This window comes from Mesitornis unicolor, unplaced genomic scaffold (genome assembly GCF_000695765.1).
Source record: "Mesitornis unicolor isolate BGI_N332 unplaced genomic scaffold, ASM69576v1 scaffold8664, whole genome shotgun sequence".
NCBI lineage: Eukaryota > Metazoa > Chordata > Aves > Mesitornithiformes > Mesitornithidae > Mesitornis > Mesitornis unicolor.
Genome location: NW_010182008.1, coordinates 33,240 through 44,436, shown reverse-complemented (window position 1 = coordinate 44,436; position 11,197 = coordinate 33,240). Strand labels below are relative to the sequence as shown.

The 11,197-nt window shown below is 42.7% G+C and overlaps 1 protein-coding gene across 1 annotated transcript in view; it reads right to left on the bottom strand.

Moving 5' to 3' along the window:
* Positions 1-270: 270 nt before the first annotated feature.
* Positions 271-11,197, bottom strand: part of GCN1L1 (GCN1 general control of amino-acid synthesis 1-like 1 (yeast)) — a gene marked incomplete at its 5' end in the record, with an annotated part of 42,158 nt that continues 31,231 nt past the window's right edge. The window contains 12 exons of the mRNA XM_010183616.1: positions 271-980; positions 1,583-1,801; positions 3,230-3,334; positions 3,929-4,077; positions 4,831-4,927; positions 6,116-6,230; positions 7,256-7,449; positions 8,083-8,313; positions 9,094-9,207; positions 9,474-9,743; positions 10,729-10,872; positions 11,108-11,197. The exon at positions 11,108-11,197 is cut by the window's right edge and continues 4 nt beyond it. Of these exons, the coding sequence (XP_010181918.1) occupies positions 855-980; positions 1,583-1,801; positions 3,230-3,334; positions 3,929-4,077; positions 4,831-4,927; positions 6,116-6,230; positions 7,256-7,449; positions 8,083-8,313; positions 9,094-9,207; positions 9,474-9,743; positions 10,729-10,872; positions 11,108-11,197 (1,854 nt within the window). The remainder of the gene's footprint in view (positions 981-1,582; positions 1,802-3,229; positions 3,335-3,928; positions 4,078-4,830; positions 4,928-6,115; positions 6,231-7,255; positions 7,450-8,082; positions 8,314-9,093; positions 9,208-9,473; positions 9,744-10,728; positions 10,873-11,107) is intronic.

Sequence of the window (11,197 nt, the reverse complement as noted above, 5' to 3'; positions counted from 1 at the left end):
TGAAGCCTTTGAAGACATAAAAATAGAAGACTTTTCACAAGTTGAATAACTAAAAAGCTGTCTGCAGTCAAAAATAGTTTGGGAATTAATAGGAGTAATTACTTATAAATTTCATTAAATGTCAGTCTTGGCTTGGTTTTAAACCCTAGCTTGCCTCAGTTTTGCAAAAAGTTTTTATAGATCACAGCAAACTGAATGCCCTAGAAAAAGCAGGTCCAAGAAGTAAATCACAGTATAAGTTTGTTGACAAATGAATTGTAAAAAGAACAGTTTACACCAGAAGGATCAAAGTCAGAGCCTTTATTAAATGTTCCTTCTTTAAACAGACTGCATTTAATCCCCTTTCGCATCTGTGATTTCTAAGGCTATTTTAAATACTTTGTTTTACAGGGATTTTCAGTCTTTAGAACCGTCACAAGCAGCAAGTTAGCAGTACACAAAAACAATACACTTTAACTTCCACCGAGTTCTATTCCAGCTTCCCGGGGTCCGTGGAAAAGGCCAACAATACTCCCAGTACTGGAGTTTTTGCACAGACCCTGGAAAGGAAATAGGTGTCACCAGAGTTTAAGCCTGATGTGCACTAGCCACATCTCACAATTGGCCACAATTTACTAGTATTGGTTAGTACATCTGTTTCAAAAAGGGGACCAAATTTTCAATTTTCAGCTAATGTGGGTCTAATTAAGGCTATTCTGGCATATTCGATACTAAAATACTCTCTGGGAGTCCTTTTCATGAAATCCCATCAGAATTAACATTTTCAAAAATGAAAACATTTAAAGTAGCTGTTTGAGTTGAAATGCTGATGCAGCGGTTGGTTCAGTGTTCTCTTGTCTTCTGGAGCTTTATTATCACGTCAGTATAGTGTCGTCTATCTGTTCATCAGAGTCGGCCTGGCCAGCCAGCTTCTTCAGAGACCTCCTGCAGCTTTCGTTGAGAAGCTCCAAGCTGGCAGCATCCAGGATCTTGGAAACCGACTGTGGAAGGAAGAGAACACCAGTTACCAATTCCTTATGATGTACCAGTCAAAACGAGAACAAATGTCAGTGCCTCACAAGCCGTATTTCTCTGCAATCTTTGTAATGTACCAAATTCCTTCATCTGGTTTGATGATTCCAGACATGGGAACTATCCAAAAGCAACAAAGATTTAGAAAAGAGGTCTGGAAATGGATGTCCAAAGTAGTCCATCCCAAAATGCTCTCTCTAGCACCACTGATGCTGAAGCAGGATTACAGAAGTGACAGAAGCAATAAATGAGCAGTTCTAGGTAAGGTAACCACAGCACAGTAAAGGCATAAGGCATTTTGAAAGCAAGCCTGCTATGTTCAACACGGGACGCATGTTAAATACCTTGATGTCAGTATTACTGCACTGTCAGGTTGTACAGTACCAGTACTGCTTATTTCTTCAAGGCTCAGCACAAGAATACCAAAGAAGGCTTAAATGCAAATAGGAGTGGCCAACTCCATCCATGTCGTAAGAGACCGCCAGCACATTCTGGGGCTCCAGGCACAACTCAACCATACACAACGTGACACAGCCTTCCACCGATGATTACATTTCCTTCTGTCTCATACCTCAAGCACTTCTTCACCTGCTCTCATCTTCAGCAGATTGACAATGGCTTGGTCACTGTAGGCTCTCACACTGGTGTTTTTGTCTTTTGTGTTGTCCAGAAGTGCTTTGAGAATTGGTTTAATTGTCTGAGGATCCAGTGAGGGAAGATGGTTTTTATTTGCCCACCAAATCATCTTTTCTGCAACTAACTTGATGTCACTGGACGAGTTCTGGAGACACTGAAGGAAACAAAGATGGACTTTAATTCAGACATACCACGCAGAGATATTTAAAGTAGTAATTTATCTTTTTTTTCCTTCTAATTTAAGTATTTATAACAAGAAAAGCAAGCACTTTTCAACTCACAGGTACACAAGAGACAAACCTGTTATCCACAGATTTGACTAAACTGTAACAGAGAAGATCAAACCTTAAAAACAAGACACTTTTTCAAAAGGAAACTTCTGAAAATGTGGTTGGCAACAGGGTCACATGCTTCGCTGAACTGTCTCAGGAAATGACAATGACCACTAAAGTGCAGCAAAGCTGATGGTGTCGGCACCTCTGTGAAACACACTTGGTCAGCAGCAACAGCCAAGTCAATCTCTGGTTGGGGTATAAGGTGCATTTCAACAGCGCATTGCATTTTAAAATAAATTTTAAAACCCTAGAGCTTTGTATTTTTTATTTAATCTCAAGACATTTAAGACACCAAAAGCTAACACCTGAATGTGAACTGCACTATTAATACTGTGAGAAAGGTACTGTGACAATTGTGATACTTATTTTGTATTTTAATACAATACTATGATACAAGTTAGTACATAACTGTAGAATTTCAAACAAGAAGTCTGAGGAATGGACCTGCATCGTGTCAACTTGCACCTTTGGTTGTTTTTCAAATAAACCGAAAATAAATGTAAGACCTTAAAATGTAACACATGTTTATTTACAGTAAAGATTACAGACATATAAAAAGAGCTCTCCTGCTCTAGCACGACCCCTCTCACTCTGTCTTCCCCCGTGTCCTAAGACATTAAAAACATCCTGAGGCTCTAATGTTAAAAATTCAGATCCTGTCTGCTGTGAGGGATACGTTCATGGGGAGGGGGGGCACAAACCACCACCACACCAAAACCAGGAAAGAAAGAAATTTGGAGGTAATTCTCTAAATAGATATGAACTGAAGAAAGGGTGAAGGGTGTTAGCTTCAATACTCTTTTATCTCGGTCTTTTTTGTGGAAGTCAAAAAGTACTGCGGCAAAACTCGGTAAGGTAAGAGTTGGTATTTGATGCATTTTGAACAAAGGCCCTTTGACCTTTAGCAACCTTAAAACCTTAAAAAACTGACAACTCCCGCCCACTCTGCCAGCTGTTTTTTACTGCAGAGGAAAGAAAGCGATGCGTAAGAATCAAAACCGAAGTTTACCACAGAAAGATCAAAAGTCAAATTCCAGTCCAGTAAAGTGATTCTGCCTGTACTTTCCTCAAAAGAAAGGATGTACCCAGGTGTCCTAGCATCGGAGGATTTAGAGATTCCCAAGATCAGGCAACCAAGCTTTCAGTTTTCATTCTGGGTTACCATGCGGAAATTTGGTAGAGAAAAGCTAGCTCAGAGTTTCAGATCCCAGAAGACCACACCAGATAGTTCTCATAAAAAGTCTTACCTTTATGAAGAGGTTGGAAAGCTTTGGAGGCAGGTTCCCTCCTTCTTCCATGTGGTATTTCATAAGAAAGCCCATCCCTCTGATGCCACTAACTGCAATGGGAATCTGCAACAAAGAGAAAAATTGGTATTAATACAGCACAGTTCAACAGCCTGCATAATTGGGCTCATGGTCACACGGACTGGTGAGCTGCTGTGGAAGGCTAAGGACAGCTTGCCAAAACACCATAGCATGAAAAGCAGGTAAACACTGGGTTAATGTTACTGGGCAACATGATGGAAAAAAGTCATAATTTGACTATAAGCCACATGGAAGAAGGTGGAAGGCCCCACAGAGCCCCTAAGGTCCCTACACCAAATTATTAATTCAGCCTTATTTAAAATCTGCCTCATAAAATGAAATATTTGCACTTCTTGTAAATCTGGCTCATGAATGATTAATAGGGAAACAGAAGTGTGATTCACTCCCAATGAATGCCGCTTTGCAGATGAAGACTATTTAATCTGCATCTCCACAGAAAACTCAAAGAGAATCAGAACAGTTGTGTAATTTACAATAAAGCTGCATAGTCAAGGGAGCATCCTCAGATTGTACTTGAGGATTTTTGTTCCGTTGTCTGGTAACCCAGAGAACCTGCACACCTTTTCAAACTGCCAACACGTTCTTGCAGCAGAGCTCGCCCACTGCTGTAGCACCTACCCTGTCAGCAGTGGCGTTGCTGAGGATCATCTCCTGAACGCTGTTGTAGTATTTGGGGGAGCACAGCCGGCTAGGAGCAACATTCACGGCCACAGAGAGAGCCAGGCTTCGTCCGTGTCTCACCATCCAGTCAATGCCAGAGACATCTGCTGCAAAGGACAGAAAGGAACAATAGCAAGGCTCCTGCTATCCATTCCTCCTCATCCAAGAAAGCTTTTGGCAGTTTGTCAATTCACTTCCATAAAATGAAATAATAGGCTGCATCTAAAGCAATGCCTTGCTTCCTGCACTCCTCCCTAAAGCCATACAAACAGTGCTGGAACACAACACCGCTACCAGACAGGAACACCTGGGCAGATGCGGAAACCAGGCACAAACAAGTGAGTGTACTGTTCAACCCAGATTCTTCTGGTGTCAGTCACATGCAGTCAGTCCCACATCACTTAGTGCATGAAGGAGCTTGGCATTGGAATTACACAAGCTTTGATCCTCTTAATAAAGCTGTAAAAGTCATCTGGAATTTGAAACCAGCTGATTCTCTTTTTAATCCCATAGAGGAGACTGATCCCATAGCACTCCCAGCCACTATGCCTTTGTCTAACTTGGAGACAAATTCTCTAAAGGCATCTGGAGCCACCAGATGTGCTCTGCGATTAGCACAAGCCAATCCGAGATCAATGTGTCATCAAAAGAGGTGGAATGGCCCTCCCATCCACCCTGCCTGAACATCCATGGCACCTCCCACCCTCTGTGTCAGCACTAGCAATCACTCAGCCATGCCTCTTCCTTCCAAGAGGAGGAACCTAATTAATTAGCCACACAACTTTCCTGCACCAGTGCCTAACAAGGTGTCTGCCCTGCTTTCAGACTCAGTTCCAGTCACCACAGACAGCTTCACTTACCCAGCAAGTGCTGGTGGAGAACGGTGCCGAGCTCCTCTTCCGACAGAAATGCACACAGTTCTGCTAAGCAGCCAGCTGAGGCCATGCGGGTGGCATCCTAACCAGGAAAGGGAGGAAAGAGTAACACCAGTTGGGTTCAACACACCTCTGAGATAAGCAGCAAGAAGAGCAAGTGACAGAAGATGACAAGAAATAAAAAGAGAAGGAGGAAATAAATATTGCTAGTAGTATTTCACTCCTACTGCCTATGGATTTCTGTCAGTTCACAGTTTCTTGCGCATAATGGAACTTAAGGCCAAATCTACAGTCAAAAAAGCCAGCAGAGACTGAAGAATTACAGACCTGACAAATTCTGATTTGTTAAATGGAAAAAACATAAATATGAAAGTGAATGTTTTAAAACATGTGTTCTCAAGACTTAGTGAACCTTAAGTTTAGGTTTAGGACCTTAAGTTTAGGTTTACTGTCTAAAACGTAAGCTTTACTTCTAGCCATCTGCAGATGAGCTTCTCTCTGTGGTCAACTCACAGTACTTTTTATTTAAAACTTCCAGGCTTTTGTGTTTTGGCTTGCTGATGTTACCATCCCACCACTGCTCCTCTCCACCCCGAAAGCAACAACCCAGGGGGAATTTTTCCATTTCTGTATTTCAAGCTTGTCAGCAGTTGCATGTCTATGTTGCACAGATTAAGACATAAGGAAAAAAATCACTAGATGCATAATTTTAATCTTGTAGATGATACTGTTGCTATATATACAGGAAACCCTGTATTAAACTTAGCTTCTTGTTCATTGGAGAAGAATGTGCCATTATATGAAAATTTTTTCACACTAAATGACAAAACCCCCCTGAGAACCCACAAACACACGTATGGGCACATGGAGAAAACCTGCAATACCCCAAGATAAAAAGCAAATCCTGACTTCAGAGCTGCCTCAGCCACACTGGTGAGGAGCTGCAGGTCAACCCCACATACGCAGTTACTAAGGAAACATTAAACTCACAGATTTTCCAAGTTCCCAGTGACTGGCTCGGCATCTCTATACTTGCACCCGGCTCTCAGCTAGCACACCACAAGGCTCTAACGAGATCAGTTTTATAGACCACATTCAGTTCAGTAATGCCCCACCACATAGTTCTTTATGGAAGTTTCTTTCCACTCTGTCATTAGCAATTTCCCCCAGAAGTTTTATGAGAAAATAATTCTGTTCAAAAGTTCAGATTTTAAATTTAAGACGAAGACTGTCTACAGCAGAAATCCCTTGCAGCTGGCTGAAGCAGTACCTCGTCGTGTCCCAGCATCCCTAGAAGCACCGTGCTGATATTCTTCCTAATTGCAGCATCTACTTTTGCACCGGCTCCTCGTGTTACGAACCGCAGAGCTTGCAGCATGGTGTCCCTAGAAGTGATCACAACAGTCAGACAATGCTTCTCCCCTTACCCTAAAGAACAAATTGAGCTCTCCAAGAGTTTGTTTCACAGCAATTATACAAATATACCTGACAGTTTAGGTGACTGATACTCTCTCTGCACTACTGAAAACTCCATGGTAGAGTATTTCCACATTTGTGTACTCTGTCTCTTACAATTATCTCCTATATGAGGAAAGGTTGAGGGAGCTGGGTCTATTTAGCCTGGAGAAGAGGAGACTGAGGGGGAACCTCATTAATGCTCATCAGTATCTAAAGAGTGGGGATCAGGAGGATGGGACCAGACTCCTGTAGGCTGTGCCCAGCAACAGGACAAGGGACAATGGTCACGAACTGGAACACAGGAGTCTCAAACATAAGGAAGAACTTCTTCACTGTGAGGGTACCAGATCCCTGGACCAGGCTGCCCAGAGAGGTTGTGGAGTCTCCTTCTCTGGACACATTCAAAACCCGCCTGGACGTGTTCCTGTGTGACCTGGTCTGGGTGATCCTGCTCTGGCAGGGAGCTGGACTGGGTGATCTTCAGAGGTCCCTTCCTATCCCCATCAGTCTGTGATTCTGTAAATATTTTCTGACTAGCCAAACATTTTTAAAAAATCCTCAGATCAGGAAGTTAATTCTTAGGGATTTTTACACTTAGGATACAAGAACAGTTGCATTTCTACAGGTCAGACTGACAGTTGAGACAGTCTTGTATTTAAAAGTGGGCTGCAGTGAGTTGCTGGGGTTACGCAGGAGAGAGAACCAGGCAGATATCAAGCAATGCTTCCCCTGACACACTGTCACAATCCAGAAGCCCCCATCATCCACATTCTTTATTTCACAACCCCTGGTTAACAGTCAGCTGCTTTCACTAATAAGTAAACGTTGCTCTCAGAATTAAGGGGAGGAAAAAAAAATCTACACAAACAGCTGTAATAGTTTGTTCATTCGTCCCAGTCCTTTCTTTCATCCTGAAGAAGCAGTAAGGTCTGAGATATCCTGTACGGCTCACCTGATGGCAGAGTCATCACTGGAACGAATGCCATTCAGTAACTCAGTGAAGAGAGGATCCACTTTTACATGGATGACAATGAGTTTACCGAGAGCATCAGCAGCTTTGAGGCGAACAGCACGGTTTGAGTCTTGCAGAGCTTTGGTGAAGGTTGTTTGCAATTGGGGCAAAAATGGTTTCAGGGCAATCTCAACCTACAGCAGAGATGAAAGAAGGGAAAGTGGTGCAGTCAAGTCTGAAACAGTGGCTAGAAAACAAAGCCTGAAAAGAGCATGACCTCTGCTACAGCAGTTCATTATCACAAATAGCCCTTATTCAGATCTAACACATTACTGAAATAAGAGAAACACGAAACAGTATTTTACCATGCAACTTTTATCCATTTCTAAATCTAATCTTATTTTTTTTATACTGAAATACAAGGGTAGCGTTGTGGAAAGACTGTACACCACCATGAACAGTCTCTTGTATACAGAGCACTAAATAAAAGCTCAGCTCAGTTCAAATACATCAGATGATCGTCTTTGGACTTAACATTTCACAGAAATGGTGGACACAGATGAGAAATTAATTACGTGGCAGTTTTTAAGAATTTGAAAGCGTTCTCAGCATTAAGCAATATTTCTGTAATATTTCTGTGAGGTCCAGAAAAGGAAGCACTGGAGGCTTTTTTGGTAGGCCAGAAGCTGCTGGAAGAACACAATCGTTAGGGTGCCAGTCCTAAATACCAAATCCCCAGCAGCAGCCATCCTAGCTGTATTTACACAAACAGCAACAGCTATTTCTGAAGGTTACCATGGGAAATGTTCACAAACTTTGAATCTTACCTTAGCTAGAAGAAGGCTTAGTGTTTCAAGCAGAGCCACCTTGACATTCCAGCTGAACCGATCTCCCAAGATCCGAATAAGTGGCCCAGTAATGCTCACCACAGATGGTTTAAGAGCTTCAGCAGAAGTCAGCTTGATAACCAGCCCTAAGGCCTTTGCTGCCTCCTCCTTCTGCTCTGGATTACCGGTTAAAACACCTTCTCGCAGAACCAAGAGTATGGAAGTCACTCCCTGTCATGAAAACCAGATAAGAAAGCTTTGAAGCCAAGATGCAAAAAAATACATCTAGTAATACAAGAATGGACAGAAGTTGCTTCTGGAGAGATTCCGATTGAACTCCACAAGAAATTTTTTTACCACGAGATCAATCAGACATGGGAACAATCTCCCAGGGCAAGTGGCAAATTCCCCTACACTGGTCAGTTATAAGAGTCAGCTTGACAGGGTGCTGACTCATCTCATTTAAACAAGACTTTTACCTTGAGAGGTTGGACTGAATGATCCTTGTGGTCCCTTCCAACCTGGTATTCTATGATTCTATCTCTTATTTTTGCTCCTATTATACACCAGATGCACAAACTTGAAGAGTGTCTCTAGATTTCCTGTTGACCTTCAGCCGCCTCCTTCCACATTTACAGAGCTACTTTTATTTGGTTTGATTTCATGCCTCTATGCCTTACTAAGCCAGTTGCTATGAGAAAAGTGGTGGCGGCTCAGGGAATTTTTAAACCAGAGAAATTTGGCACAGAAGTCCAGCATTACTCCCCCACAAAAAGCAGCCAGCAACCATGACTTACATGCATAACAGGATTGTCAAAGATCCTGTTACAAAAGGAGTCTTCTGTAGGGTAACTCAAGAGCAGCAGTAACCTACAGAAAGTCTCTCCAACGTACAGGTTTGGAATGCCCCAACAGTCACTGCTCCTAATAGCTGCCAAGTCACATCAATCAGTTCCCCTAGAGGTGGGGCATGGTGGCTATGATGAGTCCATGCTCATTCTGATCCTTTACCTTCTTAGGAATACAGAATCCCGGCACATGCTCGCCTTTGGCCTCATTCCCTACAATTCGGATATCCCTGTGCAGGTCCTCAATGAGAGCAAGCTGGTTCCCAGCATCCAATTTCTGCAGGAGAGAGACAACGATGAGGCAACACGGCTAGCAGCTATTCTTTGTAAATTCTCCTCAGGTGTGTCGAGGGAAGACACCTGTGTCCTGCCTCCTCGCTCACAAAGCTGAAGTCAAGCTCATCTTACAACTCTCAAATCTTTCCAGCATTTGCAAATGTAAACGTAGGTTACAACCAAAACAGAAGGTTCAATTTAGGCAGTACTTTACCAGCTATTTCTATTTTCTCCTTACCACTGTAACCTTTTCAAGCTGCTTCTCACCTTGGTGATGGAATTAAGTGCATCCCAGCTTTCATTCAGAACTACAGGGTTGGTGTCATTAAACAGACGTATCAAGCCTGAAACCAAGCTCTTGAGATGACCAGTGTAGTCTGCTTTTGTCTTGGAGCAGTAGATATTCAGAATGACAGCTGCTGCCTGTCTCATTCCCAGCTCAGGGCTACGTGTAGCTTCCAGCAGATCTTCAATTATAATTCTTTGTCCAGCGTCATCTTCCACAGACAGAATCACAGACTGGCAGTTTGCCATTTCCTAAAAAGTCCAAATTAACTTCATGTTAACTCTCAACTAGAACAAAGCTAGATTTAACCCCAGGTTTCCCCATATAATCCAAAGCATTATCTCTTGATAATAATCTCTGGAATACTACAACATCACACTTGCTAACCATTTCTCCTCTCCTTAAAACAGCTGGTCACATCGCCATTACAGGCTCGATCCAGTCCTGGAGCAGACAGGTACACAACCAATTCTCAACGTTTAACGAGTGACCAAACTCTGCTAAATTGATTGCTGCACAGGTCACCTTCCAGCTGCAGAAGAGCTAATTTACAAAAACTAGAATAGCTCGATCTCCTCCAACTTATTCACCCACCAGAGACTGCAGGTCCTGTCAGAAAACATTTTTCTGATTCGGGTAGTTTAACACTGTGCATCGTAACAGTAATTGCAAGCACACCTGTGGGCACATTAGAGCTGTCCAGGCAGGCTTGGGGCTAGAACCTGAGCTAATGGGCATCTACAGCAGACAGACAACAGGACTCTTGTCACTAGCATCCCTAAGTCATTAATTTATGTACATGTCTATCTGCAGTCACAACTCCAGGATGTTCTCTGGAGTCCAAACACCAGATGTTTCAGAATGCAGTACAGGAGCTCTGCATGCAAAACAGGAGATTTCCTCCCTTCAGCCCTTTAATCTCTGTCTTCTGTACCAAGAATAAATACCAAGTTAACTAGACACTCTGGCAGTTCTCCAAGGATAACTAAACTGAGAACTGTATCTTGTTGCAGGCCAAAGAGACTTTTATATGGATACAAATAGATCTGCAAAGCATACGTTTTTCAACTCACAATATGCCACCAGGCAAAAAGACTCATCCTGAAGCAGCTAATGGACTGAATTAAAACATGCAATCTGTGAATCTAGAGAACACAGACTCTGTGCTGGGAAGTAAACCCAAAGCTCTATCTTCAGGCAACCTGTCACAACAAAGAGCTGAGCCATGCTACTTGCCAACTGCTCTTCACTGGTCCCCAGCTTCTCCTTCAGCGCAGACATCATAGCAGGCAGGATGACACTCAAGTGCCGTGTCAGAGCGTCCCCTGCCACTGATGAGAGGAAAGCTAGCACACGGGTGTTCACAGGGGGAGTAGTCAGCTAGAAAAAACGAGACAAGCAGAAAGTCTTTTCAGAAGGAATCTCACTTCACCAACAACATGACAAATTTCCAAGTATAAATGCATCACGACCCAACTGACAATGTTTTGAGCATAAAAATAAGAAGAAAATTTCAAGCTGTGCTCTTCCTTTTGGCATACCAGTCCAAAGAAAGCTGGCAGCAAGCAGAAGAAAAAGCACAGCTCTGAAGTTTAGAATTTGTTTCCAATTGTACCTTTGGCACCAGATAAGGCAGCACCACACGGCTCTTGACAGCCATAACTTGTTTAAGACCATCCACAGCAAAGTCAGATGTTTCTTCATT